Source organism: Takifugu rubripes, chromosome 1, assembly GCF_901000725.2.
Source record: "Takifugu rubripes chromosome 1, fTakRub1.2, whole genome shotgun sequence".
NCBI lineage: Eukaryota > Metazoa > Chordata > Actinopteri > Tetraodontiformes > Tetraodontidae > Takifugu > Takifugu rubripes.
This window is the reverse complement of record NC_042285.1, coordinates 9,916,382-9,936,393: the sequence shown is the minus strand read 5'-3', so window position 1 is coordinate 9,936,393 and position 20,012 is coordinate 9,916,382. Positions and strand designations below refer to the sequence as shown.

At 42.4% G+C, this 20,012-nt stretch overlaps 3 protein-coding genes across 7 annotated transcripts; 1 reads left to right on the top strand and 2 right to left on the bottom strand.

Annotated features, from left to right (window-relative positions):
- The first annotated feature begins 141 nt into the window (after positions 1-141).
- On the top strand, positions 142-2,135 carry phf5a (PHD finger protein 5A). The gene is made up of 4 exons (XM_003961358.3): positions 142-292; positions 553-576; positions 774-940; positions 1,913-2,135. Exons 1-4 carry the CDS (start codon positions 241-243, stop codon positions 2,000-2,002), a joined length of 333 nt encoding a protein of 110 aa, XP_003961407.1. The 5' UTR covers positions 142-240; the 3' UTR covers positions 2,003-2,135.
- Position 2,136: 1 nt separating this feature from the next.
- Positions 2,137-8,153, bottom strand: tefa (TEF transcription factor, PAR bZIP family member a). Of its 2 annotated transcripts, none has more exons than XM_003961523.3 (4): positions 7,949-8,153; positions 4,761-5,102; positions 4,443-4,663; positions 2,137-3,829 (listed from the first exon to the last, which is right to left on the bottom strand). In XM_003961523.3, the coding sequence occupies exons 1-4, from the start codon at positions 8,022-8,024 to the stop codon at positions 3,614-3,616; spliced, it is 855 nt and encodes a 284-aa protein (XP_003961572.2). In that variant the 5' UTR covers positions 8,025-8,153; the 3' UTR covers positions 2,137-3,613. The 2 variants fall into 2 exon arrangements, with proteins under 2 accessions (XP_003961572.2, XP_011603211.2); XM_011604909.2 differs by lacking the exon at positions 7,949-8,153 and adding an exon at positions 5,618-5,928.
- Positions 8,154-9,004: 851 nt separating this feature from the next.
- Positions 9,005-19,806, bottom strand: zc3h7bb (zinc finger CCCH-type containing 7Bb). 4 transcript variants are annotated; one of them, XR_003889448.1, is made up of 21 exons: positions 19,526-19,806; positions 18,840-18,904; positions 18,717-18,753; positions 18,418-18,615; positions 18,085-18,243; positions 17,563-17,703; positions 17,449-17,491; positions 17,129-17,367; positions 16,543-16,828; positions 16,333-16,391; positions 15,873-15,972; positions 15,616-15,777; positions 15,278-15,483; positions 15,109-15,209; positions 14,853-15,034; positions 14,684-14,763; positions 14,278-14,543; positions 14,098-14,203; positions 13,710-13,753; positions 12,885-13,018; positions 9,005-12,671 (listed from the first exon to the last, which is right to left on the bottom strand). XR_003889448.1 is itself a non-coding variant. In XM_029841126.1 (21 exons), the coding sequence occupies exons 2-21, from the start codon at positions 18,896-18,898 to the stop codon at positions 12,636-12,638; spliced, it is 2,703 nt and encodes a 900-aa protein (XP_029696986.1). In that variant the 5' UTR covers positions 18,899-18,904; positions 19,526-19,804; the 3' UTR covers positions 9,005-12,635. The 4 variants fall into 4 exon arrangements, 3 of the variants coding, with proteins under 3 accessions (XP_029696986.1, XP_029696994.1, XP_029696992.1); XM_029841126.1 differs by having other exon boundaries at positions 13,710-13,818; positions 19,526-19,804; XM_029841134.1 differs by having other exon boundaries at positions 13,710-13,818; positions 17,138-17,367; positions 19,526-19,804.
- Between the last annotated feature and the right edge of the window lie 206 nt (positions 19,807-20,012).

Below are 20,012 nucleotides of genomic sequence, written 5' to 3'. Positions count from 1 at the left end.
ATTTATTTTGCTAACAATAACATAAATATTTGTTACGTGATGAAGCTAAAGGTAACAAATATGCATGTGGAAGTAAAAAAAAAAAAAGTGTCGATAACGTCCTAGACCTAAATGCTCTTGACTAGTAGGGTATTGGTCGTTCTTCTTTGTGACGCTAGGTGGCAGCACTCTCTTTTCCATTTCCAAATTTTCGGTTCAAAAGTCAACTATCTCAGAAACGACTGAGTTACGTTAGCCAGCATGGCTAAACATCATCCAGATCTGATTTTTTGCAGAAAACAAGCCGGTGTTGGTACGTGTCAACCTATTTATTTTTTGCAAATTACTTGATAATAAGGTGCTGCGACGACGGTCGTCATATTATCGTGTTTATAGCCATTAGCTGCCATGCTAACGGTAGCAACATTGAATGGACATAACGTGGACCACGGTTTTAGCTTTGTTGTGCCTAGTGATTATAATTATCCTATAGTGAACCTTATGCAGAGGTGTACGTAATTTAGATTATTCCTTCTAAATTAGCAAGACTAAACTGACTTCTTTCATTTTCAGCAATCGGGAGGCTTTGTGAGAAATGTAAGTTATTACATTTAACATTTTCACCACCATTGCTTTCATTTACCTTAAGTAAATGTCTATCAGCATTTGTGTGTACGTTTTGAGTGCAACATAATATATTTTCTAATAATCGGGGTAAAGGGTCGGGGTTACTGATTACTAATTATAAACCAGTTGAGGGCCACGATGATAATCTACTCCGCTCCTCTCCCCAGGTGATGGCAAATGTGTTATCTGTGATTCCTATGTGAGGCCCTGCACCTTGGTGCGCATCTGTGATGAGTGTAACTATGGCTCCTACCAGGGCCGCTGTGTCATCTGTGGAGGACCTGGAGTCTCTGATGCATACTACTGTAAAGAGTGCACCATACAGGAGAAAGATGTGAGTATCCTTCCATGGTGTTACAATCTGAGTAGAATAAAAAGGCGAACCCAAACCAAGCAGACCTCTTGCCTCGGGCTGCTTCCGGTGCAGGATCCTCTCAGACCAACTCTCCTATCTGGAATACCAAACATAACAAATCTACACGCTCGAGAGACAAAATGAAATCGTGTTGACACTTTTGGAGGAGGTGGATCTGTCGTGGATTTATAGTTAATCAAAACTGTAACACAAAAACCTTCTCAAATGTGGAACACGTTTTGATTTTGTCTAATATTTTTTTGTAGCGCTTAACATGGCTGTGCCAGCCTGCCACATTAATGCTTGACTCAAACTGTCTAACTAGGGTTAAGGTACCGTATATTTCTTCAACAGAAATTTCTAAACTAACTTGCCTAGACACTACTAAAGGAAGCAATAACCAGTTGTTTCTAACAAGCAAATGTAGGACTATGTGTATATTATTCCATATTCATTGTTTTTTCCTAAATATATGTATGTTTTTACCTTTTATATGTAGTATTTATCATAGGTGTAAGTCTGCCAGGGACATAACTGCATTAGATCCACTTTCAAAATAGTTTAGACTATGAACCCTGGAGTTGTAGCTATGATCATGTGTGACCCCTGATTACTAGAAAATTCCACAGTATGTGTGCCTGTGTATGTCTGGCTCTGGCCTGTCAGCGCCTGAAACATTTCACGTTCAGTTGAAAACAAAGTATTGTGATCACTGTAAATGCCATCCATGTTATCTTGTAAAAGTTTACACTGCTGAGAGAGGAGCCTCTCCGGGAAGGAGGCTGAGGTGAGGGTCTGGAGCCAGACCCTTGTCCATCATCTGCAATAGGCCGATAATCCAAAAAACTAGGTTTAAAAAGAACTTAATGCCATGCCTGACTGCTTCCTTGATGGAACTTGTGTTTAGAGAGATGTGAAACAAATTTGCTCACAGATTTTTCTGTTTTTCAGCGAGATGGTTGTCCGAAGATTGTCAATTTAGGCAGTTCAAAAACAGACCTGTTTTATGAAAGGAAGAAGTACGGTTTCAAGAAGAGATGAAGTTTCTCCTGTCAGCTGTTTTTTGGAAACAAGAATGCGTTAAGGATTTTTTTTTGACTTGTCAATAAATTTCTCTTTTCTACTTAATAAATTTGCTTTGTTACTTGTATAAAAATACAGGAAAGGAAGAATTCTGGGTTGATGCTTTAATACATGTGTGCAAGACATGACATTGAAAATACCAATATTTACAAAAACAAATGATTTTTTTTTTTTTTTTTTAAAAACAAAGTTAAAAATTGACCCGTTTGAAATAGAAGTTTGACCTTACAGTTACTGCAAACTTTAATATTTATTAAACAAAATAGAACGCTTGACCTTGATTTATGACTGGAAGCACAGGCAGATTTTTTAAAAAAAAGAAAAAAAAGTGAGGAGGCGGACTACATGTCTCATGATTAGACAGACATATCCTGGGTGCAAAAAATGTCTCCCAGTAATCTGAGACTAACTGCACTGAAATAACTTTCGGCATTCCCAACAGTTTTATGAGACCACCTGTTAATAATAAAAGGGTGGCAGACAGGTGAACGGCCTCCACCTGATATTAAAATTGTCAGAGCAGTATAATCGTGCAGACACTTCCAGGTTGTGAAGAGCTTTAAAATGTGTCAATTTCATGTACCATGATTCAAAATTTTTAAACGCATTTGAATGCTACACATGGGTCCTTAAAAACATGAACAATGCAACAAATGCTAATGGTCAAGTGACAGACATGGAGCAGTTACACTGAGACAGCTCTGTGGTAAATGCACGTAAAAGTAAAGCGAACACGGCATCTTTCTTAACCGCGTCACTGCAATCCCCTGAAGATCAAATTTTAGAAAAGCGTCACAAATATTTGTCAAAATTATACCATCCACAATATAAATGGACCTGCGGGTAGTAAAAAGTTGAAAAGTATGACAAATGCTACTTAACTAAAAATGATAAAACCCAGTTTTTCCAAAATGAAAAGAGCAAAAACAATACAAAATGATCTCAAAGCTCAGCAAAAGTAGTAAAGTACACGCCATAAATGAGGTGCACTGAAGAAGCACTTATTTCCTCATTCACATGGACAATGGTGACAATGCAGGGAAGGAAATGTGGAGGTTCTCATCCTGAAATGTCACTTGGTTACCATAGCAACCCAATCATTCCTTGAGACATGCTCCACTCTAAAGAGACCTAATTTCTTCTTTAGAGCAAAAAAACCAATTTACAAAAGAAAAGAAAGGCGGACAGGGGAGAGGTCAACATTATTCATCACGATTCTTCTGAATCACCATCATCTGCCAGAGGCTGCTGTAGATATGGGTTCTTATCCCTTTTCATACAGAAGCAGGCACTTGCTCACATTCCACTAGTAAAATATTATCAAGCTAAATATGTCCAACCTAGGAAGCATAGATGTAAAATGTTCCTACACTTAATTACCAGCTCAGCTTTAACCCATCTGACTGTTATTTGTAGTCTGCTACAATCTACAAGATGCACTCATATCCATTTTGGAGTAGAAGTCGGCACTAATCTGTCGACATGAGAAGACAAAGTGAACGATAACTCTGCTGTATTGACATCCACCCTTTTTCATTTTACAGTTTCCTGATACAGCGATCCAATCTGTTACAACTTTCCATATTTGGATTCGTAGCGCCCCACGACATTTTTGTAGCGCCCACATTCCTTCCGTAGGTCCGCGACCTCCGTCCGCAGTGCTGCATTCTCCTGTTCCAGGAAGGCTGCTCTCACAGTGATCTGGTTCTCCTTCAACCTGCGAGCGTCACGGGAACGTTTGGCAGCCATGTTGTTCTTCTTCCTTCTCTGCCAGTATTTGTCATCCTAGGGACAAGGAGAACAAATAAGTGAGTCGTCATCAGCTATTCAGTCTGGATGCATCAGTGGGGACAATTTCCCCACAACAAGGCACAACAAATTTATTATAACGACTCATCGTGGCCAGACTTGAATTTAAAACAATTTACATCATCATGCCACCAGAGGGCGACCGGTGCGCTGTTCTGTTTAAAGGTAAACTCTAGACTTAAAGACACATGTATCACACATCTTGTGAATTTTATGCTTGTCCAAGATATGTAATACTGCAGACAACCCGGCTCTTATGTCTCATAAACAATCCTAACATCTGCTCTGCAGCAGACCACATGTATGGGAAAATGCACGAGTCACTATGACTTTGCTATATTGTGCCGTGGCTTTAAAAAACCTCCTTCTCCTCTTACACTGGCTAGCAGCATTCAATTTGTTTAAAAAGGTGTTTCAGGTTTCAAGGACATTTTGTTCAACAACTCTCACACCTGTATTGAAGTTACTGCATTCTAAAAACCAAACCAACTGTTCACATGGAACCTGATAAATGATTTGATTTAAACTATAGAAACTATAGAAACCAACAACGCTGGCTGCAGTAATTCCATTTTTCCTGTTTGCATACCTTCTTTTCTTCAGGCACAAACACCTTCTTGGCTTTCTTAATCATGGGCTGTGGTTTAAGGTCCTCGTCTGAAAACTTATGCTTGCGGGGGTCAAAAAGTTCCCCTCCAGGCACGCTTGACAGCACCAGGTCGGTGGGATCGGGCTCATAGTTTAGAGTGATTTCGATATCATCAGGACTGATGGGCTCTGGTGTCGCTCTGTCCTTCTCTGTAGACACCTCTGGGTCCATGGGAAAACACACAGAAACATAACATTCAATCTTAAAATGATAGCTGATAAGTGAGATTTTTAAATAGTGTATAATATAATAGTGTACCTGTCGTAACATCACAGATGATGTCACTGCTGGCAATGGTCACAACTTCCTTCTGGCACACATCTAATTCATCAGAGGGGAGCAGGGCCACCGGAGCCGACTTTGATTCTTCTGTCTTTGAATCACTTTCATTTGGACTGACCTTTGTGGGCTCCTCTCCAGGCAAAGAGGCAATGCCATTTTCGATGAGGAACTCCTCAAGGTCCATGTACTCCAAGTGGAAGTTCTCACCATCATAGGGAATGGTTTTGTCCCAAATAGCTGGGGTCAAGGCGGCCGAGGGGCCCATATCACTGCTTCCACCAAGGTCATCACCATCTCCATGTTTTTCCTTGTTGGTGTCTAAGACAAAACATTTGCTTGAATTTAGATTCATAAAGACCCGTTCTGGTCGAACCACATTAATAATTTTTTTTTTTAAAGTAAAAAGGTGATGCAACATTGCCAAAGACACACATCAAATGACTGGTTTGTAATTGTAAACTTCTTCAAATGGAAGGAAGTTATGATTGAATATGTTTAAGAAACACCCTTAAACACATATCCAACAATAATGCATAAACTCACACGTTACGTTAATAATAAACCAAATTACTCGCCACATAGGTTCAAACCCCCACATGAAAGCATTCGCCTGCTGGTGTCGCCCTTTTGTATTTGCAAAATAGGACGATATGTTCCAGCAGCTGTACCAGCTTCACCTTCGCAAGGTGCACCAGGAAATACAAGAATATGGGAGATTAACGCGTCCTCTAACCAGATACCCAGAAAAGAGGAATATTTTCGGATATTCTTGGTCCGAGCTTGTTTTGCATCATATTAATGCTTCAGATCTACGCTGCCTCCACTAAACGCACCGTCGTCGCCGTCCAGGATGTTTGGAGGGGGCAATTCCATGACTTTCTTCAAAACCACGGGGAATGAAGAGGGCCCTCCCGGCGTTGTTGACAGTGTGATGAGAATTGATTCTTCCGACATATTTTCCTCCTGTTGTTTTCTCCTAATCGACAACCAAGCGGGCGACGCAGCTATTATTTTCTCCCGGTCCTGTTTAGCTGGAAGATCGTTTAGTCCGTTCGAAATCTTGTGCGCAATGTTTTGATGGTGCGCGGATACAACCCTAGACTTGCACGGAAAAATACTGGCGATGCACTGCTGTCTTTAGAACAAATCCCGCCCTCCTACCGCCGAGCCCGACTGTGATTGGCCACCTAGTTGTCTATCAAGTAGCTGCTCCGCTACAAACCAATCAGAGCGGCCGCTTCGCATCCTTCAGGTTTCTATTGGCTGACCGAGTTACATATGTTCCAACTAGGCCGGTCTGGCAAGTTGTGAAACGCGTGGTGGACACGCGTCACTACGATGCTCGTCATAAAGCCACACGGCCTCATTTACGTTTGGCATTAATAGGAGTTATTAATTCAGAGTTACATTTTGTTAGTCTGACAACCACTTATAGAATCAATACCCAATATCAACACTAGAACAGCTCTTCCTCACACGCCGCCTGGTCAACACCGCTCACGTGCATCTGCACGTGCTGCTCTGACCTTCCTTATTTTGTGGCAGCAACCCGTCGTTCTTTCCTCAAAAATAATGAGTGCGCTTTAAAGAATTTGTGCTCTGACAGCATTGCACACCTTATGTTGTGTCTCTAGTGACAGTCTTCCAGTGAAATAACTCAGCTATGGATGCCCTCTATAGGATTTAACGCTGCTCGTGATGAAAATGGTGTTTTCTCGGACGCCTGCAGGTGTCGCGTTAAAAGTGTTTTCGTACATTCACTATCGCGCCTCGCTTTTGATGGGCTGCCTAACACGCCCAGACTGCGCACTTTTGCACGGAATAGTCTTTCTGACAAGGGTAGTACATTACAACTGCACTTTAATTCACAATTCGAAACAGGAGATGTCAGGATTTTACCAAAATTTACCAAATGTTCTGACGCAAGTGAGCGTCAGTGATCCATTCATGTGCGTGGCAATCATATGACCTTGGGGATTGATAGTCGAGTGGTTCACCCAACAGAGAACTCAGAAAGACAACTGTGGTGGTTTGATTGTTCTGTTTAGATAGTGCTTATCCTTGAAAAATGATGCGTTTGTATTGCAGAAATACAGAACAAAGTATTAAAAGTTTGAACAACCTCCATATTTCTGTGTATTTCTCTCATTTGAGATCCTTGTGTGTGCCTACACAGGTTATATTCGGCTCTGGTAACAACTCAGCAAAGTTAATTCACTCTATAATAAGTTAGTAAGTTTCTTAAAAATAAGTTTATCATCAGGATGAATAAGCATCAGTGACATTAAAGCCTTGTACTTGTTTTTGTCTATTTTGTCTTTGCACACAGGAGAATTTAACAACCTCCTTTTCATAAATATTATCTTTGCATTTATTGTGTGTGGTTTTTTTTCTATTTTATGTTGACAAGTTATTTTGTCTAGCTTTTCCACGTCTGGAATCAAGAAAGTCGTCTGTCTGTCTAAGTCAGTTAATTCCTGTCAAATTCAGCATTCAAGATTATTAAAACGACCTAAGAAAACAATCAAACGTTACCCGGAGACCAACGGTGCCACCTAGCGATCCAATCAGGAATCTAAGAAGTCATTTACACAAGCTGACACGTGGAAACAGGTGTCACACTCAGACCAGAACATTATTGGCAGACCTCCCGTTCTTAGCCACCAAACATTCTTATTACCAGTATCATGATGGGATTGGGTTAATGCTCTATTGTCTGTTACATCACTGAACCACTGTCTTTTGATTGCCAGAGATGAGTATCTTTAATCCCGTACTGACACATTAGTCCGAAAACAAAATACTTATCGAGTGTCCTTATCAAGGAAGCGCAGACAAAATAACATTGTTCTTTTCTGTATAAAATATTTGAATTCATTTGTCTGCACATTAAAAGTAGATGTAACAACTGTTTGATTACGAGGGCATGGAGCATAGGCAATGCTCTGAAGGTGCGTTCACGAACCTTAACTTTGCCTCTAAAGTTAGTTGTTCATGGAGAGCATGGCCTGGAGACGGGGCTATTGATGTAACAAGCGTGGAATGTTCGGGAATGCGACAATGATTTGCAGTTGCATCGAACACTTTAGGACAAACTCCGTAACCACAGCACAGTACGTTCAAGTGACCCAAGTGAAAGTGCAGCTGTTTTGGCAGTCGCTTACCATCAAAGTCAAAGTTAGGGAGAGTGAAGGGATGCTCAAGAAGACAGCGGAAAACCTCCGGGATCTCTGTGGTCATTTTTCTTCTTTAAAGTTCCGTTAGAACGAGGTGAAGCAGATGTCACAGGAGCCGTCAGAAGCACCGGGGAGGGTACAGGAGGAGGTCGGAGAGCTCCTGGGAACTATGGGAACGTCAAAACTTCCCGCACACGCGAGCAGGTCCGCGTTTTACTTCATAAGACCCGCCCCCTTGCCAACCTAGTTGGCGCGCAGCCTATCAGCTGCGTTCTCTAAGCCAGCCTTTGACGAAAGACGTTCCGATTGGACAACCTGCCTATCTATCATAGTAGATGCAGCGAATCAGGAGCAGCGTATGTATTATCTAAGGGGGGGGGGGAGTTATGCAACAATTTTGGTAAAAATAAACACCTGAAAACTGTTAAACTCCTGATTTTTCAATTTGCACCAGTCCATAGAATTATCTGTGAATGATAGAGATACCTGAGATTAGAGAACAATTCAAATGCATGCAGTTTTTTGCCTCCACCAAAGTGGTTATGTAACAGCCTGTTTACTCATGTGCCTGTGTACAAAATAACTCCATAAATTATGAACGGATTTTAATAATTTTTTCTGAAAATGTTGGTAATGACCCAAGGAAACAAATACAATTTTGGTAATGTTCCAACTTCTAGAGGGTTCTTGACATTTTTAAGATCAAAGCCAAGGGGCATACTACGGGTTAAATATGGGGAAAATGAGCTGCCTGGCAGAGTTCTGTGCTCTTTAAATGTTTTTTTTTCTAGTTGTTTTAACTCTCTTAAGACTCTGCTTACTTGTCAAACAGAGAAAAGAAATACAACAATGCAACTCCAATCGGCAGTCCAAAGTCTTCTGACTGATAAAGCACCATAGACACATAGATTAAGGAGTAGTTTATGATTTCATAACACCTTCACCGTCACGTGTAAGATTGCTTTCCAAACAGACCAGTTTGGAATAAAAACCACATGTTACATTGGTCTGTAACTGAAATCACTTTGACAAATCATAAGACAATTTCTTTCTAAAACAGTCTGTTTATTAAATGCTTTCAAGAGATTTGGTCCACTTGAATGATCATCAACTTCCAACCAAGGAGGGGAAAACAGAAAACAAAGTCAAGAAGGTAAACGAAGCATAAAATAAAGAAATGTAAAAATACAGTACAAAAACAGGCCTCGTTTTTTTCCCCCGCTCTACTTTTTCACAATCCTGGTGTTTTCATCCGAGAAGTTGCAATTCAAAAAAGTGATTTTCAAAACACTAAAAACGGATAAATTAAGGGTTTTGTGTGGCTGGGTAGGTGCATGCTGGTGCTGGGAATCATATGACACAAACGTGAGGGGGAGAGCTTTCGGAAAACGCCCTGTCCATTAACAGCGCTGATGACCAGAACTGGTCTAAAACCTAAAATAACTCCAGAAAAAAAAAAAAAAAAAAGAATCAACCTTTAGCAAATAGCTTTTGACAGTATGTGAATAAATGAACCTATGTAGTTTAAGTCCATTGGCATTATGTGTCCAGGAAGGAAGTAGGAGGAAAAGACGATTTAGGTTTGAGAACTGAGGGCCAATGTCTTCACAGTTTCAACACAAAAGAAAATCAAGTGACAATTATACACCAGGAAGCTACATGATAGTGCTGATAGAGGGTGCAGGTACAGAAGCAGCACATCTACCCTCAAGTTTGTGTCATGATTTGCCTGCCTTCAAGTAGGCATGTAGATCCTGCAACAAGACCACAGATTTCTATTTTCCTGAGGTCAGTTGCATCACCACTTCGGGCTCTTCCAATATCACGAGAAGCTTCTCCTCAAATGCTCCAATTTCTTCTGGGATCTGACGCAAACACCTTAAACAATTACAAGGCCCTGTCTTTAGCCAAAGGTTAACGTGAACAGAAATGAGAGCATCTGAGCGTGAAGCATTCTAACACCACAGCACACCCTGGCACAGCCACAGCCAAAATGTTTCAGCCATCTCTTTTCTCTAAATCACATCATAAGAATGACTAAGTGTTATAATAAATGTCATAGGTATCATATCCAGTATATAGTAAGCAGGATTATACAATAAGGGTATGTATCATCTTATAGGTGTAGTATGTGGAATAAGGCGCTATACGGGAGTATATAGGCAACTATGTATGCGTTTGTTTCCAGATCTGCCTTTGTCTGGTGAGTCCTAACAGCACAAGCAGTGAGCAGCCAAATCTGTGGGGGAGATCAATGCTGCATTCACTTTCAACTTTTAGGCATTAACTATCTTTCTTGAGCCATGCTGAAAACAACCCTTGAGGAGCTCACGCTCCTTCCAGATCATGCAAAGTCATTGCGTCCGGTCTGAAAGTCAACAGTCAAATGGAATAAAGGATTGACATGAAATATGAACCGATTCTTTTTCCTGCTCACCGCCTCCCAGGCAGAGCTGTGCACTGCTGCATACACAGTGCATATTTACTGTCAATTATATTCATACATAGATACATATATAGAGTTATACATTGCAATTAACATACATATATCAATAGCATATAGAGAAGAAATAGAAATAGTCAATAGCAATAATTATCATCATCATATTCATAATACTAAGCGTAGTAATACGATCCCTCGGAGAAGCTAATACTTGGGTTGTTCCAGACAGGTTCATTATCAACAGCTCATATAAGGCCTGTGTATGTATTCACCACTGGGATATTCATCTTCCTCACCGTCGTGTCTAATTTAAAGGGATTTTTAGCAACAAACTGAAGAGAGGCCAAATATTAGAATACCATATATTTTTTCCAAAGTAAAATATAAAATGCAGCTCCTTTATTATACTCCACACAGAACCCCAAAATACTCTAAACAATGAATATATAAATCTAGTATTCCTGCTGCAATTAAACCAAGAGATCATATATGATTTCCACCTATGATTTTTTTTCTCTTTTAGAATAAACAAAACTTAATCTCCGCTGCAACATTTGTACATCCATCTGGAACAACCCACACAAAGAGAAAATGACAAATAAATCCATAAAAATTTAAAAAAACAAAACAAAAAAAAAACTATGTCATCTAGTTCAGCGATGCACGTCTATAACATACCTCAATGACAAGAATTTAAATTTATGTAATTAATACAGATTTCAGGTTATATGTTTATTAAGCTTAACAGCTACCTTATCAATTATCATTAGTAATATACCATTATTTGTAAATATGTATAATGTATGTATAAGTATCTGAATATAAACATACCTCCATTGTGTTACCATCCACACTAAAGGCTAGAATAGCAAAGCAACAGATGTGGTGTGTTTCTATGTGCAGAAGTGTTAATGTCACGTGTTTTCATTGTTGTTAATAGGCACAATGTGGGGCATGAAGTGTTTCCCAGGCTAAAGCTAGAACGTTTCACATCATGAAAGGTTTGATATTTCATCAGTGACAAACGACCTCAGACTAAACATGTTCCATTCCTTAAATGATCAATTATCTCGGCCTTTTTCCAAAACCAAACCATAGTGTTCCTAGCAGAACTCTTTGACCGTTCTCACTGGTTTCCAGTCAGCTTTATACACCTGAACAGTGGTTGTTTCACTGCAGCCATCCGTGTCAGCTGTCACCCCGATTAAAGTGCGTGATAGTTAGCACCTTGGTTGCTGCAAGACATTAACCACAAGTCCAGTTTTTGGTGGCCGACATGAGGGAGGGGCTAACATTCCCACAGCGTAGGATCCAGTGGATCACTGTAAGGAGCTACAAGGTGACATGAACGTATGTGCATGTGTAATATGGCCCTCTGCAGGATATGCAGTGGGCTATTTCTATAAAGGGGGGGGCTCTCCCATTGTATGTGTAGGGGCATTTACGTTATACTTGCATACATTCCACAACCACAGCAAATTATTCGTGACTAACTTCCTAGTTTCAAAGGCCCATGCAGGCATTACATTCATAGCATTCCACCAATATGGCAGACAATATAACGAGGAAGTAAAAATCCCCTAGAAATCAAGAATCAAGCTCGAACTCATCACAAAAACACTGTTTCATCCTGTTTGACAAGAAAGGAATTTGGTTCTTATGCCACTGTCTCCCAAGACGTCTCTATTCAGCTTTAGAATGTCTGGACAGCCACAGACAACTGACGGCCAACTGACGGCTTTGTTTCCAGGATTTATTTACGCGTACAAGCGATGAGCTTGTGTTCAGTTTTCGACTCAGTAAGATTTGAGCTGCGGCCAGCGCACCCATCCTAGGATTTTTTTTAGTTCAGTGCTGTGAGGAAGAAAGAAAAAAGAAAATAGAATGGTGCTCCCTCTAGGGGAAGGGGGAGCAAACTGAAATGGGTTTAGTCAGAGTAAAACCAGTTGATTGTGGAATTTGCAGTATAAATTTAATGGGAGCTTAAAGGTGCTGCGTGTGTGTGATCATCATAATAAACAATACAAAATGTGTGTTTTCAATTCATTAGCTGTCACTTTATGTTAACCGGTGTCTGTGAACTGTGTCTCGTGTGCGGTGTGTTCACGCATGTATGGGGTGTTTTCCGTCTCTCATCCTACAGGAGACCAGACTGGCGGGAATATGAGGCCCATCTCTGATTCTGTCTGTGGCTCGACGGCAACCCCGGTCCATCTGATCACATGGTAGTGTTCAGAGATCATCGCCTTCAGACATCCGCTGGCCTCCCTGAAACCACACACCCCGCCACTATTAGAGACGCTGTTATCAGACCCGTCATGCAGACAAAGAAAGCTCTGCACTGGTATGGAGTGTTATCCAACACTGTATACAGGTACAACCTGAATATACACCCCATTATCCTGAAATGAAGACAGTGACTGCATAACCCGTTCATTTAATTACAGGTTCGTCTCATCAACTTTCGTGAGAAGCACTCACCATGGTTTCTGTGTACTCGGCTGTTAGGGTGACCTGTTTGTCTTCTGGGGGCGGGGTGACAGCGGAGCTGTCCGTGCGTCTGTTCTGATTCGTGAGCTCCAGCCACAATTCATACATCTGTTGCATGTCTCTCACTGAAGGCATAAGGAACACGAGACAAAGAACACCCTCAGTAACCTTGCAAGGAACATGTGCAGGCAAGCACCGCCACCCTAACCGAACCCTCGATATGTATTTCTGCAATGAATTTGCTTTCAATTAGGGCTGCAGGTATCGAATATTTTAGTAATCAGATAGTCTACTGAAAAATCCTTCGGTTAATCGAGTAATCGGATTAAGCAGATTTGAATGTGGGGAAAAAGAAGACCCTGCAGCGGGAGCGGGAGAGGGAGGGAGGGAGGGAGGGCGGGCGTGACTTGTTTGTAACAAGAGATCGAGATTCTAGTCGAAAAAAAAATTATGGACGATTCTCAAATTCCACCTGGACTCAAAAAGAGGACATGTCCTGGCAAAAGAGGAGGTCTGGTCACCCTACGCAAGAGAAAATGTCACCATTATTGCTACTTTTCCTCAACTCTTCCGTCTTCCCGCTACTTCATCCGAACATTTTCACTTCCTCCTCCCTCTTAGTTTGTGTGGGTGACATAAGTGCCTTGTGTAGAAGTAGTCTGTGCGAAATCCTGTGCTTTGAGCTTTACATTTAAATAAATGAGTACTCGAGGCAGAGAAAATCCCTTGATATATTTGTAATAGTGTTACTCGAATAAACCTATCAATGTAATGATTAGATGTAGTTGAGTCTTTAAAATGGAAAGAGAAGCTTACAGCTGTTGTTCTTCATGTATGTCCAGACATCCCGCTCCTCCAAACTGTGAGCAAAGGAGCAATTTCCAATATAGTGGCACTTTTTCTGCTTCATCACATGCACACACATCTAAAAGAGATGCGGTAACATGTTACAGCATGTTACAGAATATTGGACAACACTAAGAAATAGAAAAAAAAACAAAACAGTTTTGGAAAATGAGTTCCCTTATATTCAGGTAAAATGGAATAATCATAACAAAATTGTGGAGAGTTCTTAGGCATACAATCCCTAATAAAAGTTAAGTAAAACTATTGTTTTCACATCCCTTTGACCTCTCTCACCGCCACAGGGTGAAAATGGCGTCAGATCTAGTGTACCAGCGAGTGGAGGCGGAGAGAAACTCACGTCATATTGTTGTGGATAGGTACGTGAAAAGGGAAGTGGCCGAACGACGACCCACTTTTTCTTCTCAAACGATTTTACCAGAAGGACCCGGCGCTCCTTCGTCCAGCTGTAGAGACAGCGAGCTGACATAAACCTGAGGGGAGTAAAAACTAAACCCCAAAACAAACAAAAAGGGCTGACCTGTGCCGCGCTTTGGCCGTGCAGTACTTCAGGTTCTTGTCAGGCTCGCTGACCTGTCCTTCTCTCCAGCACTGACCGCACACGAACTTCATTTTCAGGTTGAGGGGGCGCCCCCTTCCCGACGCACCTCCCACACCCACCCCACCCATGGGGCTCACGCCACCTCCTCCGATGCATTCCCCTCCGACTCCTCCGCCCCCCATCCCCCCAAAGCCTCCTCCAGGTATGCTGCTGCTGCTGCTGCTTGGGTGGGGGATATGAAGAGGCTGCAATGCAAGAGCGAATGACAGCCACTGATAAAAGCAGATAAGTCAGCTGCTCCAGGACAGCTATCAATCCCTGCACTAAAATCTGGAATACGGGACAAACCACACGCTCAAACTGTTGAAATGTGCCTGTGCCTTACCTTCTGCTGTTTCTGGGCATTCTGTTCCAGCCGCTGCCAGTGGCGTTTGGACTCCTGCACCATTTCTTCATGTGTGATACCTGATGAAAACATTTAGGGGGGTAGAAAACTCCATGAAATTTCATTCAGTCTTTCAACATGTGACGATACAAAAGAATTAAAAGCCCACCGGTGTCCTGCTGCAGGACCCAGCATTTCAGTTCTATGACGGAGTGAGCGAAGGAGCAGCTGTCCTCTCTCTGGCACCCGTAGCGGACCTCGTGGCGACACACGTCGAACTGGCAGAGCGGGTGCAGGGGACGCACCTTACTGTAGCGCACGTTGGCTGACCTCACCACGTGCACCAGGCACCTGCAGGGGACAAGAACAGGCCAATTAACTGGATCCTAAGAGTCACAAAGACAGAAAATACGGATATAACTCACTTGTTGTCATCAAACGGGTGTCGGGCTGTCAGGTTTGAGCAGACAGCTAAATTTTCTTTGCTGCGTTTGCTGATTATGCGAGGTTTGCTGTCAAAGCATTCCTGTAGAAAGAGGAGATGCAGATGCCCCAATAGGTCCGATGACAATCAAAGGACACAAAGGATCTCACCTCACAGAGGAACATAAACATGCCCATATGGAGCTGCAGCAGCCTTGTGACGCTGAGCGCCCTCCTTTCTGTGCTGCCCAGCGGATCAAACAGCAGCTCTCGGCTCAGGGCGCCCTTCCTCTCCTGGGTCCACACATCTATTTCCTCCTGGCAATAAGCAAATGTACAGTTCTCTCCATACTGGCATTCCTGACGCTCCTGCACCTCTGCAAAGGGCAAGATGGGAAATATAAATACATATTTAACATGTTTTCACTACACAAGGTGCCTTTTCTACTCACTTTTATATACTTCAGGGTATGTTGAAGTATTAGCTAAAATATTAGATATATATGTACCTTTACAGAGTACAAATGCCCCCAGGAAGTTGTTTCGTGCAGGTCGTGGGCGGATCCTCTTCCAAGTGGGATCGTCTGTGTTCTTGAGGCGGCACAGAAGCACATCCCTCTTACAGCGGTGCGCTGCCTCCGGCTGATATTTGTAGTCCATTACTCGTGGACCTGAGAGCCACAGGAGAAAAATACAGAGGCAACATCAGCTCATTCTATGAATTCCCTTTGGGTCCGATTTCTTGAGCAGCTTCAGTGAAATGGACCTATTCGACTGTAGCAGGCGTGGCAAGCCTGCCGGAACTCGTGCGTTTGGGCCAGAGGATTCCTGGACAGCATGGACAGGTTTGTCCCTGCTGGTCCGTTCTGAGGAGCAAATAACAGGTGACATTAAACCGGGACCACTAGACGACCTCAGTCATCATCACCAAGCATATGCGCTTCACGAATATAACTATAATTATGGGTCTGCCTTGTTGCAAAGCATATCAAGAGCTAAAGAAAGCAGGTGAACTTGGTCCTGAAGGCTTTAAGAATAGAGTTTTCCATTAAAAACACTCCTAATAATAACTTTTATCCCTCCAGGTGCTCCATGTAACCTAAATAATTGAACTATTACCAACCATAATAATTTAATATATAAATCTTTGACACCACACAGTGAGGTGCCAACATAAACAGTCCTCTTGTAGGAGTTTCTCATGAGAAGGAACTGATGCTGCTCACCGTATGTGCAGCACTGTAGTTGCGCATTCCAGGCATGAAGCTGTGACACACTGGCCCCCCTATGAAATGAAACTACGTCAGAAACCAAATGGTTGTGACACCATCTTGCTCATGCACAGCCAGCTTTCCAGGCTAATTTCCCATTAGCTCATCACCATTTCTAAAGAGAACTGCAACTGAAGTGCATGTAGACTCTAGAAATTTCCTTACCAGGAAGAGTGTACTCAGACAACGAGTCCAGACTGCTGGCTGTCACTCCTGACTTGTCTTCTCCATCCGTTGGGAAGCCACCCAGAGCATCCTGTGCTTGGGTGGAGGCCTGATCCCGCCCGCTCAGCGGTGAGTAAGGCTCCAGTGGGGGCATCTCGTTGAGAGAGGAGCTGAAGAAGGCGGTGGGAAGTTGCGAAGAAGAAGGCGGAAGGCTCGAGGAATATGGGGGGCGGAGACCCACCGCTGTGTTGGGGAGATTGGTGGGTATAGCACCTTGGACTGGATTCTGGTAAGGGAACAATAGGAATATATTCCTTTATATCCAGGGCCGAACAAAACCAATGTTACTCTTGACTTTATTTAAAGATCATTAAACACAACCCCATCCATGACAAATAGCACAAAAAACCCTACAATGTGATTTCAGTCACCACCTTTATCAACAGTGTTAGCTTCACAAAAAGCCTTTAATAATGAAATCAGACACACAAACTGTCAATTCCTCAATTCTGACGCTTTCAGTCTAAAGGAGAACAGATTTAAACCAACAAAAAAGAATCATTTCCCCCATTTATCTTAAACTCACTTCACTAACTTTCTTTGGGATGCACTCCAGCAGGCTGTCCAGCTGATCCTTGATGACGCTGCTGCTGCACTCCTCCATATGTTCTGACACCGGCACCGAGTAGGGCATGGGAGGCATCCCCTGGCTGCTGCTCTCCGAAAGCTCGGTGCATGGAGTCATCACTGAGGATGCGGGGTCGTCGCTGACTGGGATTGGTGTGGCCAGTGGAGCAGGTATGCACTGAGCACTGGACAGGTCGGCTAACGAGGATCAAGACATTGGATTGGTGGAATTAACACGCAAGCAGCCATGAATTTAGTGGGGGAGGAGTTCAGTCATACCTGGTCCAATGTCTCCAAGAGATTCTAGGCCATTGGACGACATCTGAAGGTGTACAGAACATAAGTTAGACCAAATAACCAAATATCACTGTAAGCATTGCAAACATCACCTACATCTCCAGTAGGTGAGGAGGTCTCCCCAAGACTCTCCCCTTCTGTGCCTGTGGACTCCGTCTGAGGGCTGACGTAAGCTTTGCGGCCCTTCAGGCCCAGTTTTTTGGCCAGATCCTGGGCCAGCTCAGTCACAATTGTGTCCTGGAAAATGAGAGGGCATACAGATTTATTATATCCGCGTTAAATCTTCATTAGGAAGTCAATTTTTCAGCGGTAAAACCTTCTTCCATCTTCCACCTATGGATAGGATAAGGATAAAAGACTTTATTGATCCCACATCGGGGAAATTGCACGTTACAGCGGTAGCCCGTGGTGTACAATACAGAAAAGTACTAAAAGAAAAAAAGAAAAAGACTCTTCTATTATGTACATTGCTATGTACATTGTACAGTATATACAGAAATTAAAATTATATACAGGAGTGTCAGACAGTGTGAAGAAAAATTAAGGTGCAAATAAGATGTGCAAGAGATACCTTGAGATAAAACATCATTACAGACACTGATGGGTTTAAAGACGTACATGTGGTGCTGTGAGAAGACAACGGGTTCCACACTCATAAGCTTCTCGGAATCGGCCCATCTCTCTCAGGCAGAGAGCTTTGCGGTACAAAGCCCTTCGACTCCCTTCTGACACGCAGAGTGCACTGTCACAGTCTTGAACACCGTGTTCATACTCCCGCTGAGAACAGATAAAAAACAATCATCTTATCTAGGGATCTATCAAAGTTTATATTTAAAAACTAAAGCAGAGTTTGTTAAGAGTTTCTGAAACGTCTGCAAATTGCGACAAGCATAAAAATGACGTCACCAACCGAATTGACCACATAGCTGTAAAAATGGCAGAATGCCTCACCGCTTGGTAGAAAGCAGCAGCCCTATTGACGTAGAGGCACTCCAGTAACTCGTAGGGAATGACGAGCGCTTCAGCCTGAGCGTAACGGGCAACACTGATCCCCTCGCTGTACTGCTGCGTTGCCTGCTGCCAATCCCCATCTCGGTAGCAAGAGTTGCCCTCGTCCAGCAAGTGACAAACTAACTGGGTAAGAAATGCCTGAATGGGAATAATAATAATAATAATAACAAAATCTGAGCCCAAAACATCGGAACCCACACTGCAGGAGCAGACAGGAGATAATAAACTTAAATACAGACCTCATAACTCTCTGGCTCTGGAAAAGGCAGCGATGACCTGTGGGCAGGAATGGAGACAGTTCGATCAGTCTTCATGTACAGGCTGAACACAGCCTCAACATGTTGCACTGACTGTCCACTTACTTAATAAAGCTCATCGCTTTGGATATATCTTCTCTGCGTTTTTGGCGTTCGGGATCCATCCCCTGCTGGGTAATCACAAACATGATCTCAATGGGAAGAATGATTTTCTTCGATGTGGAAGTGTTGGTTAAGCCCACCACAGCCACCACATACCAAGGCCTGTCATTACCACACGCTAATCATCCATCGTAAATAAACAACAAGCGGCAAACGCTACCTAGTTAGCGTTTTTATTCTCAAAGGCAGGCCAGACAATATTTGATGCATATATTGCGCAGCTGCTTTGCCATCTCTATTAAGAATAAAAGACAATGTTTCACTTTAGCGAGGTAGCCGGCTAACACTAGCATGTTATTTGGATGGTTGCATTTGTCTGCGCTCCTATAAACGCTACGATGCTTGTAAGAACGTAAAATGGGCACGAAACGACAGGTTAATACTGTTGAATAACGTAATGTTAACACTGTGTGACTTTAACGCGCAGTGGAGATAAGCCACCAACCTAAATACCAATCACTTATTTAGCTTAGCTAAAAATGAGCTTCCAGAAGAAGAAAAAAACTTGTAAGTCATCGTATCCTGGGTTATTTATAGTTCAGAAAATGATGAAGGATAAAATAACAGAGATGTGAGCCAAACCACAGATCTACTTAATGTCAAGCTAACAAGAAGATAATTTAGCTTACTTGTTTACTTGTAGGACTGCAGCAAAGCCCCCGGTTAGAACGTTGAACCTATTTAGAGCTCTTCTCAGATCAGAAATAACTTCACAGATCTTTGGTGACAAAGATCGGAAAACTGGCCAGCCGAATATCATTCAACATCCAGGCGCATGTTTTTAAGTCCAGTATCGCCGTCATTTGCGTGTGGACGGAGCTCGACTTTCCCTGCGCTACTTCTGCTGCCAGATACTGAGCGGATAACATGAGGGAGCTAACTGCTAACTATTTCTGACTGCACCCGCGACAAGTTTTGTGTTTAATGGTGACCACAAGAGGTCGACAAATATTTATTATTGTTTAAGTGGAAACACCTGAAGGGTCTCAGTGAAGAATTTAGGGTTTGGATGTAAGAAACTGGCTATAAGTTATTACACTCACTCACTGGCACGCATACGCATCGCTTGTGCCAACGCACAGCATTGTAAATTGATCACATTAATATTTATTTTGA

Bases quoted from the DNA above. Each gene is read 5' to 3' on its own strand.
- phf5a (XM_003961358.3), top strand. From the start codon at position 241: ATGGCTAAACATCATCCAGATCTGATTTTTTGCAGAAAACAAGCCGGT. The intron at 293-552 runs GTACGTGTCAAC...TTTCATTTTCAG, and splicing joins CAGAAAACAAGCCGGTGTTG to CAATCGGGAGGCTTTGTGAG. The intron at 941-1,912 runs GTGAGTATCCTT...TCTGTTTTTCAG, and splicing joins GCACCATACAGGAGAAAGAT to CGAGATGGTTGTCCGAAGAT.
- tefa (XM_011604909.2), bottom strand. From the start codon at position 5,738: ATGTCGGAAGAATCAATTCTCATCACACTGTCAACAACGCCGGGAGGG. The intron at 5,103-5,617 runs GTGCGTTTAGTG...GTTTTGTCTTAG, and splicing joins CATCCTGGACGGCGACGACG to ACACCAACAAGGAAAAACAT. The intron at 3,830-4,442 runs GTATGCAAACAG...CCTTGTCCCTAG, and splicing joins TTGTGCCTGAAGAAAAGAAG to GATGACAAATACTGGCAGAG.
- zc3h7bb (XM_029841126.1), bottom strand. From the start codon at position 18,898: ATGGATCCCGAACGCCAAAAACGCAGAGAAGATATATCCAAAGCGATG. The intron at 18,244-18,417 runs GTGAGGCATTCT...ATCTGTTCTCAG, and splicing joins CTGCTGCTTTCTACCAAGCG to CGGGAGTATGAACACGGTGT. The intron at 15,484-15,615 runs GTACATATATAT...TGCCCTTTGCAG, and splicing joins GGCATTTGTACTCTGTAAAG to AGGTGCAGGAGCGTCAGGAA.